General features: G+C 44.3%; 1 protein-coding gene across 3 annotated transcripts in view; it reads right to left on the bottom strand.

Moving 5' to 3' along the window:
• The window catches only part of CD4 (CD4 molecule), a 44,587-nt gene extending 24,263 nt beyond the window's left edge, over positions 1-20,324 (bottom strand). For all 3 annotated transcript variants that reach the window (XM_047865535.1, XM_047865536.1, XM_047865537.1), the window contains exons 1-3: positions 20,210-20,324; positions 13,728-13,831; positions 13,433-13,603 (exon numbers count right to left, since the gene is read on the bottom strand). In XM_047865535.1, coding sequence (XP_047721491.1) covers positions 13,433-13,603; positions 13,728-13,776 — 220 coding nt within the window. In that variant the 5' untranslated portion in view covers positions 13,777-13,831; positions 20,210-20,324. The remainder of the gene's footprint in view (positions 1-13,432; positions 13,604-13,727; positions 13,832-20,209) is intronic.
• Between the last annotated feature and the right edge of the window lie 581 nt (positions 20,325-20,905).

The following is a 20,905-nucleotide window of genomic DNA, read 5'->3' as shown; positions in this document are numbered from 1 at the left end:
AATCTGTTGCATTCCCATACACTAATAATAAAGCAGCAGAAGGTGAAATTAAGAAAACAATCCCAGGGGCACCTGGGTGGCTCAGTTGGTTAAATGTTCGACTTTTGATTTTGGCTCGGGTCATGATCTCACAGTTCGTGGGATCGAGCCCCACGTCAGGCTGTGTGCTGACATCCCAGAGCCTGCTTGGGATTCTGTCTCTCCCTCTCTCTCAAGCCCTCCCCTACCTGATCTCTCACTCTTTCAAAATAAATATACACTAAAAAAAGTGTTTTTTTTTTAAAGAAAGAAAACAATCCCATTTACAATGGCACCAAAACCAATAAAATATCATGGAATAAACTTAGCTAAAGAGGTGAAAGACCTGTACGTTGAAAGCTACAAAACACTGATGAAGGAAATTCAAGATGATGTAAAGAAATGGAAAAACATTCCACGCTCATGGGTTGGAAGAACAAATATTAAAATGTCGACACCAGGCACCTAGCTGGCTCAGTTGGGAAAGCATGCAACTCTTGATCTTGGGGTCATGAGGTCAAGCCCCATGTTGGGTATGAAATATTCCATAAAAATAAATAAATAAATTTACAAAAAAAAGTTTTTTAAATGTCTATACTACCCAAAACAATCTACATATTTAACACAATCCCTATCAAAATACCAACAGCATTTTTCACAGAACTAGAACAAACAATCTTAAAATTTCTATGAAACCACAAAAAACCTGGAATAGCCAAAGGAATCTTGAAAAAGAAAAACAAACTGTAGATATCACAATTCCAGATTTCAAGTTATATTACAAAGCAGTAGTAATTATAACAGTATGGTACTGGCATAAAAATAGACACATAGATCAATAGAATAGAACAGAAAACCCAGAAATAAACCCACAATTATATAGTCAATTAATCTTTGACAAAAGAGGAATGAATATCCAATGGGAAAAAGACAGTCTCTTCAATAAATGATGTTAGGAAAACTGAACAGCCACATGCAAAAAATGAAACTGGACCACTTTCTTTCACTATACACAAAAATAAACTCAAAATGGATTAAAGACCTAAATGGGAGACTTGAAACTATAAAAATCCTAGAAGAGAACACAGGCAGTAATCTCTCTGACATCAGCCATAGCAACATTTTTCTACATAATCTCCTGGCACAAGGGAAATAAAAGCAAAAATAAACTATTGAGACTACATCAAAATAAAAAGTTTTTGCACAGTGAAGGAAACAATTAACAAAACTAAAAGGCAACCTACGGAATGGGAGAAGATGTTTGCAAATGACATATCTGGTTATATTTGGTCATATGTGGTCATATATGGTCATATTTGGTTAGCATCCAAAATATAGAAAGAACCTATATAACTTAACACACAAAAACTAAATAATCCAATTTAAAACTGGGGAGAAGCAGGGCACCTGGGTGGCTCAGTCAATTAAGTGTCCTACTCTTTTTTTTTTTTTTTAATTTTTGGAAGTTTATTTATTTATTTTGAGAGAGGGAGAGAGCACAGGGCAGGGGCATAGAGAGAGAGAGAAGAAAGGGAGAAAGAGAATCCCAAGCAGGCTCAGCACTGCCAGCATGGAGCCCAATGCGATGAATTCATGAACCGTGAGATCATGACCTGAGGCGAAACCAAAAGTCAGACACTTAACCGACTGAGCCACCCAGGCACCCCTAAGTGTCCGACTCTTGATCTCAGCTCAGGTCTTGGTCTCAGGGTCATGAGTTCAAGCCCTGCATTTGGCTCCATGCTGGACATGAAGCCTACTTTAAAATAAAAAATCGGGAGAAGATATGAACAGACATTTCTCTAAAGAAGAAGACATAGATGACCAGAAGACAAATGAAAAGATGCTCAACATCACTCATCACCAAGGAAATGCAAATCAATGTGTATCAAAGCTATCCAATGTGACATCACCTCACACCCTGATGGAGTGTGAATGGCTAAATCAAACATCAAAAACACAGGAAACAAGTGTTGGTGAGGATGTGGAGAAAAAGGACCCCTCTTACAAACTAGTGAAGTGGTGGGAGTGCAAACTGGTGAAGTCACTGGAAAACAGCATGGAGGTTCCTCAAAAAATTAAAAATAGAACTACCCTACTATCCAGGAATTGCACTACTAGGTTATTTAGTCCCAAAATAGAACACAGGGTGCCTGGCTGGCTCAGCTGGAAGAGCATGTGACTCTTGACCTTGGGGTCATGAGTTTGAGCCTCATGTTGGGCATAGAGATTACTAAAAAAAAATAAATAAAACTTTAAAGAAATGCAGGAACACTAATTCAAAGGGATACATGCACCTCTATGTTTATTGCAGCATTATTTACAATAGCCAATCGATGGAAACAGCCCAAGTGTCCATCAACAGATGAATGGATAAAGGAGAAATGGTATGCATATAATGGAATATCATTCGGCCATAAAAAAAATAAGGGGGGATGAAATCTTGCCATGTGCAACAACATGGATGGAGCTAGAGAGTATTATGATGCTAAGTGCAATCAGTCAGTCAAAGACAAATACCATATGATTTCACTCATATGTGGAATTTAAGAAACAAAACAAACGAACAAAGGAAAAAAGAGGGAGAAAGAGAGAGAGAGAGAGAGAGAAAAGGAAACCAAGAAACAAGCTCTTAACTCTAGAAAAGAAACCAATGGCTACCAGCGGGGAGGTGCGTGGGGGGACAGGAGAAATAGGGGATGAGGATTAAAGAGCACACTTGTCATGATGGAAAAAAAAAGAGGTTTCAAAATTCCAAAACACCTTCATTAAAAGATTCGTTGCAAAAAGGCAAATGAGATCTCACAGTTCCTACGACTGAGCCCCGTGTTGGGGTCTGCACTGATAGCCTGGGATTCTCTCTCCCTTCCTCTCTCTCTGCCCCTCCCCCATTCATGCTCCCTCTTGCTCTCTCAAAATCAATAAATTAACTTAAAAAAAAAAGGCAAATGAAAAATTAAAGACACAAGAGGTACCTAAAACAAAAGACTGTAAGACTGATGTAACCCCTGCTGCTCCCCTCTATCCTTCTTTATTTGAGTACTTAATGCCAGTAATCCCCCACCTGAATTGTCTTGCCCCTCTGAAGAGACTACAAGACTGTAAACAAAAGTCAGCCAAGGGGACACCTGGGTGGCTCAGTCAAGCCCCTAGCTCTTGATTTCGGTTTAGGTCATGATCTCATGGTTTGTGGAATCGCAAGCTGAGCCTCAGCCTGGAGTCTGGCTCCATGTTGACAGTGAGGAACCTGCTTGACATTCTCATGCCCGCCCCCCCGCCCCCCATCCCCCGGTCTTGTGCTTGTGCCTTCTCTCTCTCTCTCTCTCTCTCCCCCTCTCAAAATAAATAAATAAAACATTAAGGGCACCTGGGTGGCTCAGTTGGTTAAGCTCAGGTCATGATCTCACAGTCCATGGGTTCTAGCCCACGTTGGGCTCTGTGCTGACAGCTCAGAGCCTGGAGCCTGCTTAGGGTTCTGTGTCTCCTTCTCTCTCTGTCCCTCCCCTGCTCATGCTCTGTCAACTCTCTGTCTCTCAAAAATAAATAAATAAACATTAAAAATATTAAATAAATAAATAAAACATTTTAAAGCTTTTTTTATAAGTTTATTTATTTATTTTGAGAGAGAGAGACAGAGGGCAAGCAGGGGAGGGGCCGAGTGAGAGAAAGACACAGAATTTGAAGCAGGCTCCAGGCTCCAAGCTGTCAGCACAGAGCCCGACATGGGGCTCTAACCCACAAACCCTGAGATCATGACCTGAGCCGAAGTCAGCTGCTCAACCGACTGAGCCACCCAGGCGTCCCAATAAATAAAACATTTTTTAAAAAGTCTGCCAAATGAGTGATCTTAGAGACGCCCCCACACTATCCTCACAAGAGGCTCCTGTCTGGACCCCTCCCAGAGTTGATGAAACTCTATGGGACTTTTCTGGTAAACTGCTATGTTATTCCCTTCAACAGCCAAGGGAAAACTAAATTAAAACTAATGGAGAAATTCTGGTAGATACCAGAGCTACAGATGGGATCCTGGAAAAACTGGCAGAGTCAGCTAAAGATAAGGATTCCTACCAGGGTCAGCTGTTCTGTATCTGTGACTGTAGTACCAAGTAGAGACAGGAAAATAAAATATCTTTTGCACCCTCTTTGGGGCCACCTCTTGCGTCTAAGGGGTTGTTCAATACTGCCAAGAATATTTACTGTTTGTCCTAACTGAACACTGGTAAGATGTTTAAAAGGGTTCCTTTTAAGTTTCTCTCTCCTTTGCGCTAAAATGAAACTTTGTGCCCAGAGTGGGTGGGAGAACGACTTGAAGATAATGTAATTAGATGGCCACAGAGGCTTCTTGCTATCATTTAAGTTACAACCCAATTCCTTGGTGGAATTGAAAGCATCTGCCCTTACCTTCTCTAGAAATAGTTCAAATTCCACCTCTTTTACCCATCCCCAAACCTCCCCTATTTATCTCGAAAGGCTTGTAGGAACTGCAAAAACGTGGGGCCTTAGAAAACAAAAATTCTTCTTAGGGGAACTTGCCTTCTTTCCCTGTGCCTTTTCGATGTAAGTCTTGTACCTTATCTACAAACTTAAGGCAGGTAATTCTTATCTATAAAAGGGAGAGAAAGGTTATTTGGGACTTGGGCAAACGTCAAACTATTGTATTTGCCACTAATGTGAATAAAAAGCGTTAGCCATCTGACCAGGTGATCCTCACTTTTTCCAGCTGTTCTTTTATAAGCTAGTAAGTTTTGTATTATCATACCTGTCTCATGGTAGTAATTTTAAAATGAAAACTATGAGGTTTCTGTGTCTGTCTGTATGTTTACATCTGTCTGTATATATATACATGTTATATATAGATGTGTGGTATTTTCTACCTCCAGAGGGTATTATCAAAATTCATTTGTGGAGGAGCTCTATTTAATTGGGCTAAAGAAAATTAAGTGCCTTTATGAATTATATGTTCATAAAATTCTTAGGAATGTGATAAAAAATGAAAGCGAGTGTTTTTCAGGTTCACATGATCTGAGGGAATCTTTAGTAATTAAAAGCTAGTTTAAGGTTGTTGGTTTAATTAAAATAGGCATGTCTTTAGAATTATCAACATTAAGGGGCGCCTGGGTGGCTCAGTCAGTTAAGCAGCCAACTTCTGCTCAGGTCATGATCTCAAGGTTTGTGGGCTTGAGCCCCACGTCGGGCTCTGTGCTGACAGCTCAGAGCCTGGAGCCTGCTTCAGATTCTGTGTCTCCAGCTCTCTCTGCCCTTCCCCCACTCGCACTCTGTCTCTTAAAAATGAATAAAACATTTTAAAAAAATTAGAATTATCAACATTAAAAACAATGCAGACATACAGCTTTTATTCTACCTGAGTTTACTAGTCAAATAAGTTCATGTTATCTCTGTTGAAAAACTTGTCAGCGAGAAAAAATAACCTGGTATGATGAAATTTTTATAATTAACCTAAAAATAATTGTTGAGAACAAGTACATTAAATAGATGTGAGATAAAAGTTTTTAGGTGAATTTTTGATAGTTTCCCCAAATCTTTTTAGTAACCTGAAACCTTAAAGTTTTACAAGTTAAATTAACTGATGGCTAGTCATTAAATGTCTATATCATTTCTAAATCAGAGAAGATACTGAAACATTAATTACTGAACATAGGTTTATTCACTTTTGGCTTCCTTTTTACAGAGGAACTACAGATATTTGCATGGATTAGTAAAACATGTTTTGTGCCACATTAAGAAATTTACTATGAGAAAGCATATGTTTCTAGAAATTAGAAACATTTACTAAGCCATAGAATGCTAATGTGAAGAACACAGTTGCTTACTTCAGTTTCTGCTAGAAACCAGGTTTCTAGGGGCTAAAACAGTCTAATATATGTAATTAAAACTACTTGAAATAATAAAGGAAACCTCTCCATGTGCAAGGAGAGTAGGTTGTGTGTTTTTGGTAAAAGAAGGTACAGTAACAGGGCAGCTGGGTGACTCAGTTGGTTAAGTGCCCAATTCTTGATTTAGGCTCACATCACAAGCTCATGATTTATGAGATTGAGCCCCACCTCCGGCTCTGCGCCGCCGGGCATGGACCCTGCTTAAGATTCTTTCTCCCCCCTCTCTACCCCTCCCCCATGTATGTGCTCACATGAGTTCTCTCTCTCCCTCTCTCTCTCTCTCTCTCTCTCAAAAAAAAAAAAAAGTATGGTAAAGAAAAAAGGGAAATGCTTTTATTGTTGAGGGCAAAGAAAGTAATTTTGTCCTAAAATGAGGCTTCGGTTATTTAAATGTTATGTTTCACAGAAATGACCAGATTTCTTTGTCAATTCCATTATCATGAACTCTCATCAGATCTTTAACACTGAGCATTTTTTAAAAGTCTTCTGTCATTTACAGACGGTTTATGTTTTACTCAGATGCTTTTGCAGAAGTGTATCTACAAAAGTGCCTCATCAAGAAGATTCTTTGAGGGGGGCCTGGGTAGCTCGGTCGGTTAAGCATCCAGCTTCAGCTCAGGTCATGATCTCACAGTTTGTGAGTTCCAGACCTTCATTGGGCTCCCAGCTGTCAGTGTGAACCTACTTCCGATCTTTGCCCCCTCCCCCACCCGCGGGCGCGCGCGCTCTCTCTCTCTCTCTCTGAAAAATAAATAAACATTTAAAAAAATTTATTGAAAGGACCCTGGCCAATACAGTTTCTGATAACTTTTAGATAAAAAAAATGAACTAGGTAAGAGTCTCCAGAATTAATGGAAAAAAACTGGATTCAAGCAAGAATTAATAACATGAGACTTAATGAGCTGAGGAGGATGATTATAATTTTTATGACTTCTTAATTGAAACATTGCTGGTTCTTTAATGTTTTATTTTTCCAGATTGAGGAAACTTTTTCACTTAAGTCATTTATGACCTATAGCAAGTTAGTAAAGTATGCCTTTGTAAACACAGATGAAACATTTACTTTCTCTCTCTACTCAATCCCACCAGGATTTGAAAACTCTTGAGTATTCTTTTTATGACAAAATAGTTATTTACATAAGTTTAATGAGAATATGTTCTCCCTTGTAACAGGACATAAATGGAAACATTGGTTATATTACCAAAGCTTTGACTGGAATGTTCTATTTAAGAGAGATGGGCATAGACTCAGATATGACCAGACAGCTTTGAAGAAATAAGGTTGACTTTAAGGAGCTAATAAAGCTTCTTGGAAAAATTGACCTGGTATCTTGTTTATAAGGTTCCAGCAAAACAGTCTTGAAAAAAAAAAAAAAAAAGCAGCTTATATGGTAAACTGCCATTCTTGCCACACTTATGTAAATAACCAGACCAACTTTAATGCAAACAAATATGTTTTACCGTGATTATTATTTTTTTAATATATTTTTTCAACGTTTATTTATTTTTGAGACAGGGAGAGACAGCATGAACGGGGGAGGGTCAGAGAAAGAGGGAGACAGAGAATCTGAAACAGGCTCCAGGCTCTGAGCTGTCAGCACACAGCCTGACTCGGGGCTTGAACTCACGGACCATGAGATCATGACCTGAGCCGAAGTCGGACGCTTAACCGACTGAGCCACCCAGGCACCCCTTACCGTGATTATTTTTGATAAAAATTGGGATAATCGTAGAGAGAAAAATGACGTTTGTACCTTCCGTCCATACTAGATTCTAATCCTGTTGTCTTTGAGGTTTTCTTATACACTGGACTGGGTCTTGAATTCTTCTCGTTTCCTCAACTATCTGGCTACAACTCTCCAAACTAACATTTCCAATTTGCTTTCCTCCTTTTGATTTGGAATCACGAAGAACAAAGACTGCCTTTGAACCTCCTTGGTTGGAGCTAGGAATCTCCTTCCTTACCTAGCTGGCAGCCAAACTTCAGGGACCTGGGCCTTGGGTACATGTTTTACAGCTGGAGAAGTCTCCTCCTGCCATTTGGCCCTCTGCACATCAAAATCTTTGAGCTGGAGACCTCAAAATCAAATTGTCTAAGAAGAGAAGTAGCTGACATTAAGGTAAGCTTCTTCCACCCAAGAAGCCGGATCAAGACTTCATACTTCAACTGAACACGAAACTCTTTATTCTTCTCTTTCTTTCCTTTACTCTGGCATTGGCTTGGAAAGGTAACACCATCATCTATATCTCACAGGCTGTGTCTAAGTGGGGGTAACCCTTCAGACTGCTGGATTTGTCATGAAAATTTTTGATGTGTCCATGATGCTGGAAATGCCCTGGTCCATTTCCCTGTCTCTGGTTAACAATCCCAAACCTGGGAATCTTGCATCCAGGTTCTGTACAAAGAAAGGGACACAAAGCAAGGGTAATCAGAATGAAACCACCTGTGTGGTCTACAGAGCCTTAAATTTTACCGGTATCCACAGACTCAAACAGGAATTAACAGGAGGCATTTGTGACTCAATATTAGCTTGGTAGATGGATCAGTGTTTCCCCTGGCTAGTAGTAAATGCAAATGAGGCTACAATCAGGAACTTCTCACTAACCCTTGAAAGTATTGCAGAACCCAGTGTGAAAATAATAACAGCTGCCCAACAAAAATCTTTAGATTCTCTTGTCAAAGTTATTCTTGATAATAAGACAGATCTTAATTATCCTTTAGCTGAGCAAGGAGGTGTCTGTGCTGTGGCCAACTTCACTTGCTGTGCTTGGCTTAACACTTCTGGGGAAGTTGAAACTCAGGTACACAAGATCATTGAGCAAGCCACTTGGCTTTAAATGATCTCTTTTAATGGGTTCTTTTAATGCTGATTCTTTAATGGGGTCCTTCTTTGACTTATTTGATTTTTATTGGTTTGGGTCTTAGGGATCATGACTCCGAAGTACACTCCAAACATTGGGAATTATCCTACTTACAATAATCACAGAAGTTTCCCTGGTGCACTGTATCCTCTCAAAGGCTTGGAATACATGTTTGCAGCTGCTAACCACCAAACAAATGATCTCCCTGGGACTGGAACATCAGGAAAGTAACAAAAGGAACAACAAACTTAAAAGTCGGTGAACCTGAAGTTATAACCTGTGCATATCATGGAGATTCGGGAGAAAAGTCATGACCTGTGAGTACCAAAGAATCAGCAGAAACTTCAAGAACTTCAGAGTAGTAGCTGGGAGTGGCAGAAATGCCTTAGATTTTGATCACATCTCTCAGTTTAGCCAACAGTCGTGATTAAAAGAGGGGAACTGTTAAAAAAGAGCCAACAGGCCCAAAATGGAGTCACTTATGCTAACCCCCACATCAGCAAACCGAGACTTAAGACCTAACCTAATTACATTCAGCTTCTCCCAGGAATATAACCTTTAATGACTCAATCTGGAATTATCTGGTCAGCACTAGTGAGGAAATCTGCCTGATAGACCTCTTCCATGCACTTATGCAGGTGATCCTGCCTGAAACAATGCACTCTTTGCTAACAAGCTTCCTTTTCCAACCCATTTTCTGCCTTTAAAGACCTTTCTACAGTTCTTTGGAGCTCCTTTCTATTTGCTGGATGGGATGCTGCCCAACTTATGAATCATTGAATAAAGCCAATTAGATCTTCAAATGTACTCAGCTGAATTTTGTTGTTAACACATTGTGTATCATTTGGATGGTTTTAAATGTTTACCATGTATCTGTATTACTTTTTTGAATCCTTTTACTTTGAAATTAATAAAAATAAATAAAGTCTCAGGTGATGGGCGTGGAGGAGGGCACTTGTTGGGATGATCACGGGGTGTTATATGGAAACCAATTTGACAATAAAAATTATATTTAAAAAATAAAAATAAAAAATACAGCCTCAGCTGAAAGTCTGCTTATTTCAAGAAATTTAGCAGAATACATTCTAGGACAAGAAAATCACTTGCTGGGTTTGTGGGAGTTGTTCTGAGCTCTGCCCAAGGATGAAAATTACATAATGGGCACCAGGATCCCACAGGCCAGGGAAGGACGCAGGTTAGTTTGATCACAGAGTTCTCTTTAAACAGGGACATGAGGGAGAGGACATGGGCAGGCAAAGGGCAGTTGACCCGCTTGGTGTGTCTTTAACAGAAAGAGATCAGGAATTGGGGGTTTTGTTAATTTTAGGGAATGGCTTTGGGTCACTAAAGATCCAGCCCAATGTTCCCCTTTTTCTTCATGTCCAAACATGAAGAGTGGACATGGGTGTCTGAACTGTCACTCTGGGAGCCCAGCAAGAATCTCCTTGGCAAAAATAGAGGACTTCCTCCCACTGGACAGAGAGGCAGGAAGAGGAGACATCTGTTTTCAACAAAGATGGTTTTCTATGCACTGTGGCTAATTCAGTTTGCACTGAGGATAACTTTCCACAGGAGAGCCTAGGCCTGAAGGTTGAAAGACCAAAGCTCTAGCCCCAGTTCTGCCTCTCATGGGGCACAAACTCGGGGCAGAGACTTCTTCCTGGGTCTCAGTTCCCTCACTAGCAAAATCAGAGTCTTGGACTGGAGCCATATTTCCCAGACTTCAATCATTCACATATCTTACACATGATTTTGTCCAAATCTGCCTGTCCTATTAATGTAACATCTTTAACTGCATTCACTTTTTTGGATTAAATGAATTTATTTTATTTATTTTCTTATTAAAAATTTTAAATGTTTATTTATTTTTGAGAGAGACAGGGTGTGAGTCGGGGAGGGGCTGAGAGAGAGGGAGACACAGAATCCGAAGCAGGCTCCAGGCTCTGAGCTGTCAGCACAGAGCCGGACATGGGGCTTGAACTCATGAACCGTGAGATCGTGACTTGACCTGAAACTGGATGCTTAACTGACTGGACCACCCAGGCGCCCCTAAATAAATTTATTTTATTATTTTACTTTATTTTTTTAATTTTTTAATGTTTATTTTTGAGAGAGACAGAGCGTGAGCAGGGGAAGGGCAGAGAGAGAGGGAGGCACAGAATCCAAAGCTGGCTCCAGGCTCGGAGCCGTCAGCACAGAGCCCGACTCAGGGCTCAAACCCAAGAACTGTGAGATCATGACCTGAACCGAAGTCAAGGCGCTCAACTGATTGAGCCACCCAGGCACCCCTACATAAATTTATTTTAAAAGAAAAGTTTATATCACTATAATAAACAGAAAGTCAATACCATTTGATATAACCAGAAGGCAACTATTTAAAAAAAACTAAAAATAATAAAAACAACGTTATTATAATTATCACTTAAAGCTAACCCTTGAGCCCATCGATTAATTAATCTTAATAACAGAAAGAGAATGATAGACATCACATAGCTTCTGATGTGATTAAATTGGTAGTACAAAACACTACCTATGAGGTGATCTTATCAAAAAATTAAATATGAACTTGATCAAGTCTCTAGATTTAATCATCAATCTATAGGAGATTCAAGGGACAGAGGAACATGGTGTTAAATGACACCATGGGAATGTAGCCACCTCCTATTCAAACATGCAATACTCCGCAGGACAATTGCCTCACTTCTTCAACCAATGAGTTGCAAGAGGCAAAAAAATCTGAGGGAGTAAATATATAAATTCAAAAGGATTTGAGGGACATATCAATCAAACACCATGCATACATTTTCATCTGGATTCTGATTCAAATAAACCAACTGTAAAAATAATATTATGAGGTAATTGGGAAAATTTGATCACAGACTGGATATTTGTCATCATTAAGAGATTATTTTTAATTTTTAATTAAAAGTAATGTGTGTATTTTAATTAAAAATAAAACTGTGGTTATGCTTTTTCATTGTTTTTTGGGGTTTTTCTGTGGATATGTTTTTAAAGAGTCATTACATTTTATGGGGCGCCTGGGTGGCTCAGTTGGTTAAGGGTCCAGCTTTGGCTCAGGTCATGATCTCACGGCTCATGAGTTCAAGCCCTGCTTCGGGGTCTGTGCTGACATCTCAGAGCCTGGAGCCTGCCTCAGATTCTGTGTGTCCCTCTCTCTCTGCCTCTCCCCTGCTCATGCTCTCTCTCTCTCTCAAAAATAAATAAACGTTTAAAAAAATGTAAAAAAAGAATCATTACATTTTAGAGATACATACTGAAGTATTTACAGATTAAATGACACCATGTTTGGTGTTAGCTATAAAATAACGTGGTGGGGCATTGGGGGTGTAGATGAACCATTAACTGACCATGAATTGATCATTGTTGAAGCAGAGTGTGCTATGTGGGGGTTCATTATATAATTATTCTACTTTTATAGATGCTAAATTTTTCATAATTAAAAAGATGCTCAAAATAAGCAAAAAGGGTCACCTAGCTGGCTCAGTCAGTGGGGCATGCAACTCTTGACTTGGGGTTGTGAGTTTGAGCCCCACACTGGGTGTAGAGATTACTTCAAAATAAAATCTCTATAAAAACCTAAAAATCATAAAAATAAGCAATGAAATACAAGCAATGATAAATCTAATAAACTTTAAAATAAAAAAAATATATATTTACAGGGGTGCCTGAGTGGCTCAGTTGGTTAAGTGTCTGACTCTTGGTTTTGACTCAGGTCATGATCTCACGGTTTGTGGGTTCAAGCCCTGCATTGGGCTCTGTGCTGACAATGTGGAGCCTGCTTGGGATTCTCTCTCTCTCCCTCTGTCTTTACCTCCCCCCTCCCTCCCCCCAAAAAAGAAAAATATGTATATTTATAAAAATACATTCCATGCCGGTGAGGTTTTTCTCATATGATGCTTCTCTTCAAACATGTTGAATTTAGAGGCCAAACATACAAGAAAGAAGAGTTATTTAAAGAAGAGTACAGGAGGGCAAACCTTAATGTGACAGTAAAACTCCTTTATTGCAAAACAGTTGCAAAATACTTCTTAAAAAGTATTGAGATCTTAATTCCTTTTACTTTAAAACGTAAAAAAAAAAAATCCTTCTGTTGCTTTTTTTTTTATTTTTTTTTTAACGTTTATTTATTTTTGAGACAGAGACAGAGCATGAACAGGGGAGGGGCAGAGAGAGAGGGAGACACAGAACCTGAAACAGGCTCCAGGCTCTGAGCTGTCAGCACAGAGCCTGACGCGGGGCTCGAACTCACAGACCGTGAGATCATGATCTGAGCCAAAGTCGGACGCTTAACCGACCGAGCCACCCAGGCGCCCCGCTTCTGTTGCTTTTAATGGAAGTAAACAACACATCATCATGGGTCTGTAACAATAATATCCATGAAATTCGAGGTTATTTTTCTAATATCCGTTAAAATAAGTCTGTTCATATTAAAATCCTGAAACGATAACAGACCACCAAAAGCCATTCCCTCGGCCACCTGCAGTTGGCCCAGGGAAGCTCTGGACTGAGAGAGAGTCCCTGAGTCTCTGTCAACCCCAACCCCCTGGGATCAGAGTTTACTAGGAGCAGGGCTCTGACACCAGGGATGTTCAGGCCATAGTGTTTTTCTCTCCCGATGAGGAGCTGGGCCATCCTACCTGTAAGGCAAAAGATGGAGTTCTGACTTTCCACAATCTTGACCTCGGAAGAAAGTTTCCAGGTAAAGGCCATGTACTTCTTCTGGGATGCTTGGCAGGGCAGCTCTGCCGTGCCTCCTGCCTTCCCCAGCACCACTTCCTTTCCCTGAGGGACAGCTACTTCGAGCATCACTAGGCAGAAAAGGGGGAAGTCAGGCCTCAAGGCTGTTACTGCCCATCCTTCACCCCATCCCCCCACCTTTGCATTTCCCAATCAGCCCCTCCCCGCTCTGGGACCCCAAGTCTGAGCACTCACCCAACTGCAGCACCAGGAGCAGGTGCCTAAAAGCGGCTCCTTGATTCATTGTGGCCTTGCTGAGGCAGGCAGGGTCCCGGGCCTTCGTGCACAAAGGGCAGGGCCTGAGGGAGATAATAATTATCAGTCAACAGGTATTTGTTGGGCCTGAGGCACACAGAGGTGATATGCACTTGTATGGGTGATATGCACTCATACAGCCGAGCCAGGGACCTAGATGCCATACTTGTAAACAGACGGCCACCAGTACACGCCACACGATGCTGTGCCCAGGCCGGGGGTGAGTTCTCTGCCAAATGGAATCAGGAAAGAATTCACAGAGAAGGTGGCGAGTTGATGGGGGTGGAGACAGGGGGGACCAGGCCAGGTCATGAAGGTCCTTGAACACCATGCTGGGATGCTGGGCCGTGACCCTGGGGACTAGGGAGCCAGTAAAGGATTTTATGTCAAGAAGGACATGATTCGGGGCATCTGGGTGGCTCCGTTGGTTAAGCATCCAACTTCGGCTCAGGGCATGATCTCACAGCTTGTGGGTTCCAGCCCCACATCGGGCTCTGTGCTGACAGCTCAGAGCTTGGAGCCTGCTTCGGACTTTGTGACTCCCTCTCTGCCCCTTCCCCACTCATGCTCTGTCTCTCTGTCTCTCAAAAATAAATAAACATTAAAAAAAAAAAAAAAAAAGAAAAGTTGTTGGGGCATGTTGGTGGCTCAGTCAGTTAAGTGGCTAGCTTAGGCTCAGGTCATGATCTCAGGGCCCCGCATCGGGCTCTGTGCTGACAGCTCAGAGCCTGGAGCCTGCTTCAGAATCTGTGTCTCCCTCTCTCTCTGTCCTTCCCTGCTCATGCTCTGTCTCTCTCTCTCTCTCTTTCTCTCTCAAAAAAATAAACATTAAAAAAAATTTTAAGTTGTTATTAAAGAAATAATAAAGGATGATTCAATTTGCAGATTGTTTCAATTTGCAATTTCTCAGCTCCTCTAAGAAAGACGAGTTGGAGGAGGCTGAGCCCAGGAGGCAGGATGGCAACAATCCCGGTGAGAGAAGACAGGCCTAAACTCGGACAACTGAGAACTATGGAAATGTGGAAAAAAAAGATTGCCTTGAGGAGCACATCTGAGGGAAAATTCTCAGAACTTGGAGCCAGGTGCAGTGTGCAGGGTGAGGGAGAGAGGAAGCAGAGGATATCTCCCTGCTCACTGTCAGACCAACCCTGTAAGGCCTCCGAGAGAAAGCAGAAAAATGATATTTCAGCGTTGGTTTCTGGGAGCACCTGAGATGGTTAAGACCAGGGGAAGGGAGGCGGGAGGGGCGTAGACAGGCTCTGAATGGATTCTGAACAATAGGCAGCCCTAGGTTACAGCAATGACTCTCAAAGTTTGGTCCCGGGTCAGCCGGTGCCAGGGTCACCTACCAACTTGTTAGAAATGCAAATTCTCAGGCCCCACCCCAGACCTGCTGGGTCAGAAACTGGGGGTGGGTCTAGCCGGCTGTGTTTTCACAAACCCCTGGGTGACTGGCACAGGCACAAGTTTGCAAACCATGAGTTAGATGGAAAGGAAAGGGGAGGGGCACCCCACCTGGCAACAGGGGGGCAGGCAGGCGGGCAGGCTGCAGGGTTGTGCTCTGGGCTGGGGGTCTAGAGGGGGCTCAGGAAGGGAGGTGGTGGGATGAGGGAAGGGCTTGGAGGCCTGATCGAGAATCCTGACAGGTAGGCTAGAAGGTCAGGGCTTGGTTCTGCAGGTGATTGGGAGGAACGGCTGACTTTTGAGCAGAGACGTGACATGGTCTATGTGGAGCTTTAGGAAGGGGACCAGATGACATGGAGGGAGTGGAGACTGGAGAAAGATGATGTCTGGAAGGTGGGCAGGAACAGGGCTCGTATCTTTGAGCTCCCTCTCCAGACTGTAAGTGGGCCTCAGAAAGGTGGCTGCTTTGGGAGCAGTGTCAGCGCGAACCTGGTCCAGAGCTTGGCAAGATGAGATCCCGCACCCAGATGTGTTTTTCTCTCCCTGCTGTCCAGCCTTTGCTGTATGAGTGCTGCAGCTAGCTGCCCAGTCTGAACTCCCCACAGCACCCAGGTGACACCCTCGAGGGCACGTTCCCTCTTCCACCTCATGATGCCCTGATTCGGGTTCCCATCTCTCCCCCTCGACGCTTGATCTCTTCCAGATGATAGTCCAGCCAGCCCCTGGACTTGGGGCGGGACTTGGGATGTGTTTGGTTAACTTAAACTAGCTTGAATTGCATGGAGGAGGGAAAATCATTGATTTCTTCTTTCTGTACTCAACATATTAATTCTGTTACTAAAGTGGGTCATTTAAGGGCGTGTACACACCCAACCCTGGCCTGGATGAAGCCAAATCATCCAACCCGTGCTACCTGTTCTTGTGCGCCACCCACCACCCCTCCCCCCCCCCCACCCCTGAGCCACTCTCCATCCTCTCTGCCCTGCCCTCTACAAGGAGGCTGACCTCTGCAGACTCTACTGCCCAGGCTCCCTTGTCTTCCTGCTACTAGTTGGGGTTGGCTAGTGGGAAGAACCCACAAGAGATGGGAGGGTCAAGGAAAGAGGTTGGGGTATTTTTCCTACTCTCTTCCTACTGTGGCATACTTTCTGGCAATGGCTATTCTCCCTCCCTCCCCCTTCCTCTCCCCATGCCTCAGCTATAGCTCCTGTCACGTGGCCCTTTATCCACAGCTCACACCCTCACTGGGTTCCAGAAACATCATTTCATTCTTGCCCCTCCAGGACCCTGCCTGCTACTGCTGATGCCTGTGTGCCTCCACGTGCCGGCTGGTTCCCCCTTCACACCTCTGTAAATAACCCCCTTCCTGCAGTCTCTGAACCATCTGAGGCAGATTCTGTTTCCTGTTGGGCACTGACCCATGAGAGGGATGAAGTACTCAGATGGGTTCTGGGGTACTGGGCCTCCTAATGAGGTTTCAGGGAAGATAGAAAAAAGAAAAATCCTTCTCCAGTCACTCCATCTGCCCGAAAGAGGAATTTCCCAGGGCCTAACACAAGGTAGGGGCTTGATAGAATTTTTTTTTAAGGTTATTTATTTTTTCAGTAACCTCTAAACCCAACTTGGGGCTTGAACCTGTGACCCCGAGATCCAGATTTGCATGCTCTTCTGACTGAACCAGACTGGCACCCCTGATCGAATTTTTTTTTTTTTTTTGTAACCAGGGAAATAGGAAGTGAAGAGATCAAGAAGGTTTCCAGAAAAGGAGAAAAGAGGCTAGTCATGGGTGCAGTTGTTTACAAGTGAGCATGGGGCACGGAGGTGCTGAGGGGAAGGCTGCAGGGAGACAGTGCAGTATATTTAAGAGTGGTTCCCACTGTCCCCCAGTCCCAGACTCACTGTCCTTCGTGAGAAGAGAGTATAGGAGTCTCTGGGATATCCTTTCCCTGGGGTCTAAATTCAGTGTAGATGCCTCGGGAAGGCTAGGGACCTTCTTGACCCTTCCCCAAATGGTGGTCATCTCTTCCCCACACCAGGATCCTAGGGTCTGTGCAGAGGGCCACCTCCCCGCCTCCAGCTCCTTATACTGTGCCAACTCAACCAGGGTTCAGCTCGGTGGAGGAGGCTATGGGTTTCCAGCTGCTGCTTGCTTTGGTGACTTGGGCTTCCGCTGCCGCCCCAGAGAGCTGGCTTTTGATTCCCACTTCCTCATCCTCCCCAGAGGCGCTCTGCCCCAGTACAGTAGCATCCTGTACACCAGAGCCACTTGAGAGAGGCTGGGAGGGCTTGCTGGTCCCCCAGGTCCTGGCATCTCTCTTTCCCTCTCCCTCTTTCTCTCTCTTCTTATTTCTCTGCTCACATCTGTGCACTTCTGTCTCTGTGCCTGTCCACACTGATGCCTCCTGTCTTCAACTCCCCGCATCTGTATCTCTCTTCCTCTCAGCCTCATATGCCAGGAACCAATTCTGGCTCTGTTGGTCTTGCCTACAGTGCCCCTTGCCTCTCCTTTTTCATCTCCACCTCCAGGGGCCACTAAGCTCTAGCCCCTTTGTGCCTATAAACAGGCATCCAGGCCTCTGGCAGGAAAGCAGCTTTCAACAGGCTTTGATGTGAAGGGAGCCTGCAGAGCACAGCCTGGAGCCGAAGGTGGAGGCAAGGGAGATGGCTGTAGGGTGGATGAAGGGAAAAGGAGAGATTCTAAGAAATGCAGAGGTCCTAGGGGAGGATGACTGAGGATGAGAGGGAAAAAAGGAGGTAGGGAGAGACCCAGAGCAGCTCATTCAAGCAGCAGCTAGCTACACTCCATACGATCCCCAATCCCACACCAGGTCCAAGGCTCTACAAACCAGGTCGAGTTGGAGGGAAAGAAATGAAGACATTGTGGAAGGCAAGACACATGCCCAGAGCAGTAGACCAAAAAAGATCAAAAGAGACTAAGAGAACCATGAACCAAAATGGCAACACACACACTCACAAACTCTCAGAGCCCTTGAGGTACCTGTTGCCCTTGCCCTGGCCCCCCAGATGGGATGAGGAGCGAGACTGGGGAGAGGAAGAGGGCACAGCCCCACCACAGCAACAGTCTGTGGTCCCACAGACACTTTCATCTTCCCCCCAGAGCCCCCAGCCAGCCCCTCAAGCCCCACCGCCGGGGGGGATGTGCCCCCCCCCCCCCCCCCCCGCATACACCTCTCTCCTGCTCATTGGCTTCATATAAACTTCCTAGAGACCGTGACCCTCTAGGGGACCCTTGTGGTTGAGTGGTTGCAACCTCCGCCATCCTCTTTTTTGCCTCAGATGCCCACGTGGGGGGAGCCGTGCCCTCCCTCCTTCTCCTATCTCCTCCAAAATGTGTGGAACGGAGCTGGGCCTTAGAGCCCTACAAACCCAGGCCCCTGTCTGCCCCCTCCCAGCACCCACCCCCTTCAAAGTTAGTTCATTCAACATTTATTGAGTGTCCAAAATGTGCAAGGCCCTTGGTCTACTGAGCCCCCCTCATTGCCACCTTACCATTATGGCCAGGATCGGGGCGTAAGATGCTACAAGGCTTCTGCCTAGAACCCCTTGGTGATGGGGGAGTTTTTATTTTGACGTAGACCTCTTCTATATAAGTGCCCCTCCCCCAAACTGAAAGAAGGAAATCATGTCAGGAGTTCTCTCTGACCCTGTCCTCTGGGAACCCTTTCATCTGAGGTTAAGAGGGCGGCCATTTTGTATGAGCCCACAGAATCGAACACAGCACGAGAAATTATTTTGTCAAAATATGAAATGGAGTGATCTCCCCCATCAGGTTTTACTCTCAGCCTTGCCCCCTGAACATTTAGGGACATTCAGGAAGAGCTAGCCCACCCAGAGGGAAATCTTTTGAATTAGCGATAGTAAGGCCTTTTTATTTGGAGGAATCTGACTGTACCGTGGAGGTCCCTCTCCCGGCATAAGTCTAGAAGAGAAGGCAGAAGACACCTGGGGGACAGTGCTGCAAGACCATGGAGGTCTTAGGAGAGAGAAAAGGACAGAGAGAGTGCCGGTGGGAGGGGGGGAGTTGCACAGGGCATAGCATCTTGAGGAGTACCCCTCCTGCATCCCCCCCAACACCCTACCAAGCTCAGGGCCTGCAAATCCTTTTCTAAACCCCATAGCCTCCTTTTCTAGAGCAAAGGAGACATCTAAAACTAATCTCTTAGAACCAGTTTTTCTAATGACGTACTTACCTAAGAATATGTATCTATCACTTTTATAGCACTGCATACCTACGAGCTCAGTTTCAACCCTTTTTGAGAATTTTGCTAATCCTTTTAAAGCTCATGGAAATGGACATATTGTTCAAAAGTCCTTTAAAAATGCCCCAAAGTAGACAAAAATGTAGAAATACCGATAGACAGAAAAGATAGTTAAAGGAGGCTACCTCGGTCACAGGGCTTATGAAATGCTGCAACGGTTTCTGGTGCGAACGTGGGGAGGTTGCATCTTTGGGAAAATTGATTTCGGGAGAATTGCCGCTAGACCGGATTCCACTTCTCTCATTTTCTTGTTTTTCCTTTGTTGCCTCTTTTCATTTCCTTTTTTTTTTTTTTTTATAGGCATCCTTCCTCCTGAACATGTATTTACTCTTGCTATTCCTTTCCCACCCCTTCTTCCCTCTTTTCTCTCTCTTTCCTCTCTCCCCATCTTCATCTCTTCCAGTGCCCCCTTGACTTGTTGCCTCCCATGGCCTTTCTCAGCCCAGTGTGGCCTCGGGTCTCCATGTCGTCTCTGATCTCGCAATCCAGCTCAGCACCCCTCTGAGGAGCCCCTTCTGCGCGCCAGGCCCTGAGCTGCACAGAGTGGGATGCAGATTGAAGTTTGCCATCACCCCGGCCTCTTGAAGCTCCCAGTTCCAGTGTGGAACACAAGAGAAGGTGGCCTGAGTTGTGGACAGAGGACTGGGAGTCCAGAACTTTCCAGCACATCTGCTGCCACGTTCCCCCTCCCCTTCCCAGACCCACGGAAAGGCATGGAGCTGAGTCTGTCCATCTTACCCCTGGGCCTGTGTCTTTCTTCCCCTCCGGCTTCTCGCACAGGTGTGTCTATGTGAAGGCTGGGTGCTCCGCAACCAGGAGCCCCCCAAGAGAGCGCTTGTGACTTCTGCAGAGACGTATGTAAACGGAGAGACAGGAAGCCTGGTGGTGAGGTTCCTCCACACCCCAGACCTGGGCCAGCCCCCAACGTCACCATGTTGGGCTGGGGTCCCCACCCCCTGCCTCTCAGGGAAGATGTCAAAGTAAAAATGCCAAAGTCAAGGGGAAAAGTTAAGCAGACTGAGGCTGGAACATAGTGTCTCTGCACTTCTCGTTGCATAACAATAAAAAGCCCGCATGGTGATGTTGTAATGTGATTTGGGCTTCAGGGAAAGAAGTAGGAAGGGAGTGGAGGGAGGGCACAGAAGGTAATTTGTGGAAAGCGCCAGACAGCTTCTCACTCTAGGGCCCTGAGGGCATTTGTTCAGTGGTGTGGCACCAGAGGCATGATAGGTGGTTCAGTGTGGCAGAGAGGGCCTGGGCTGAGAGGAGGGTACCTGAGACCTGCAGAGTGACCCCCAGAGTGATCATGGACCAGACCCTTTTCCTCTGGGCCTTCGTCTCTGGCAGGCCCTCAAGTGTTCCTCTACCCAGGTCTCTCTCGAGCTCCAGATGTGTAGATCCATCCATCCATTGGACATCTCCACTTGGATGCTC

The sequence above is a fragment of the Prionailurus viverrinus genome, chromosome B4, assembly GCF_022837055.1.
Source record: "Prionailurus viverrinus isolate Anna chromosome B4, UM_Priviv_1.0, whole genome shotgun sequence".
In the NCBI taxonomy this organism is placed as follows: domain Eukaryota; kingdom Metazoa; phylum Chordata; class Mammalia; order Carnivora; family Felidae; genus Prionailurus; species Prionailurus viverrinus.
Note: the sequence above shows the minus strand (reverse complement) of the source record. Positions and strands in the feature narration are given on the sequence as shown.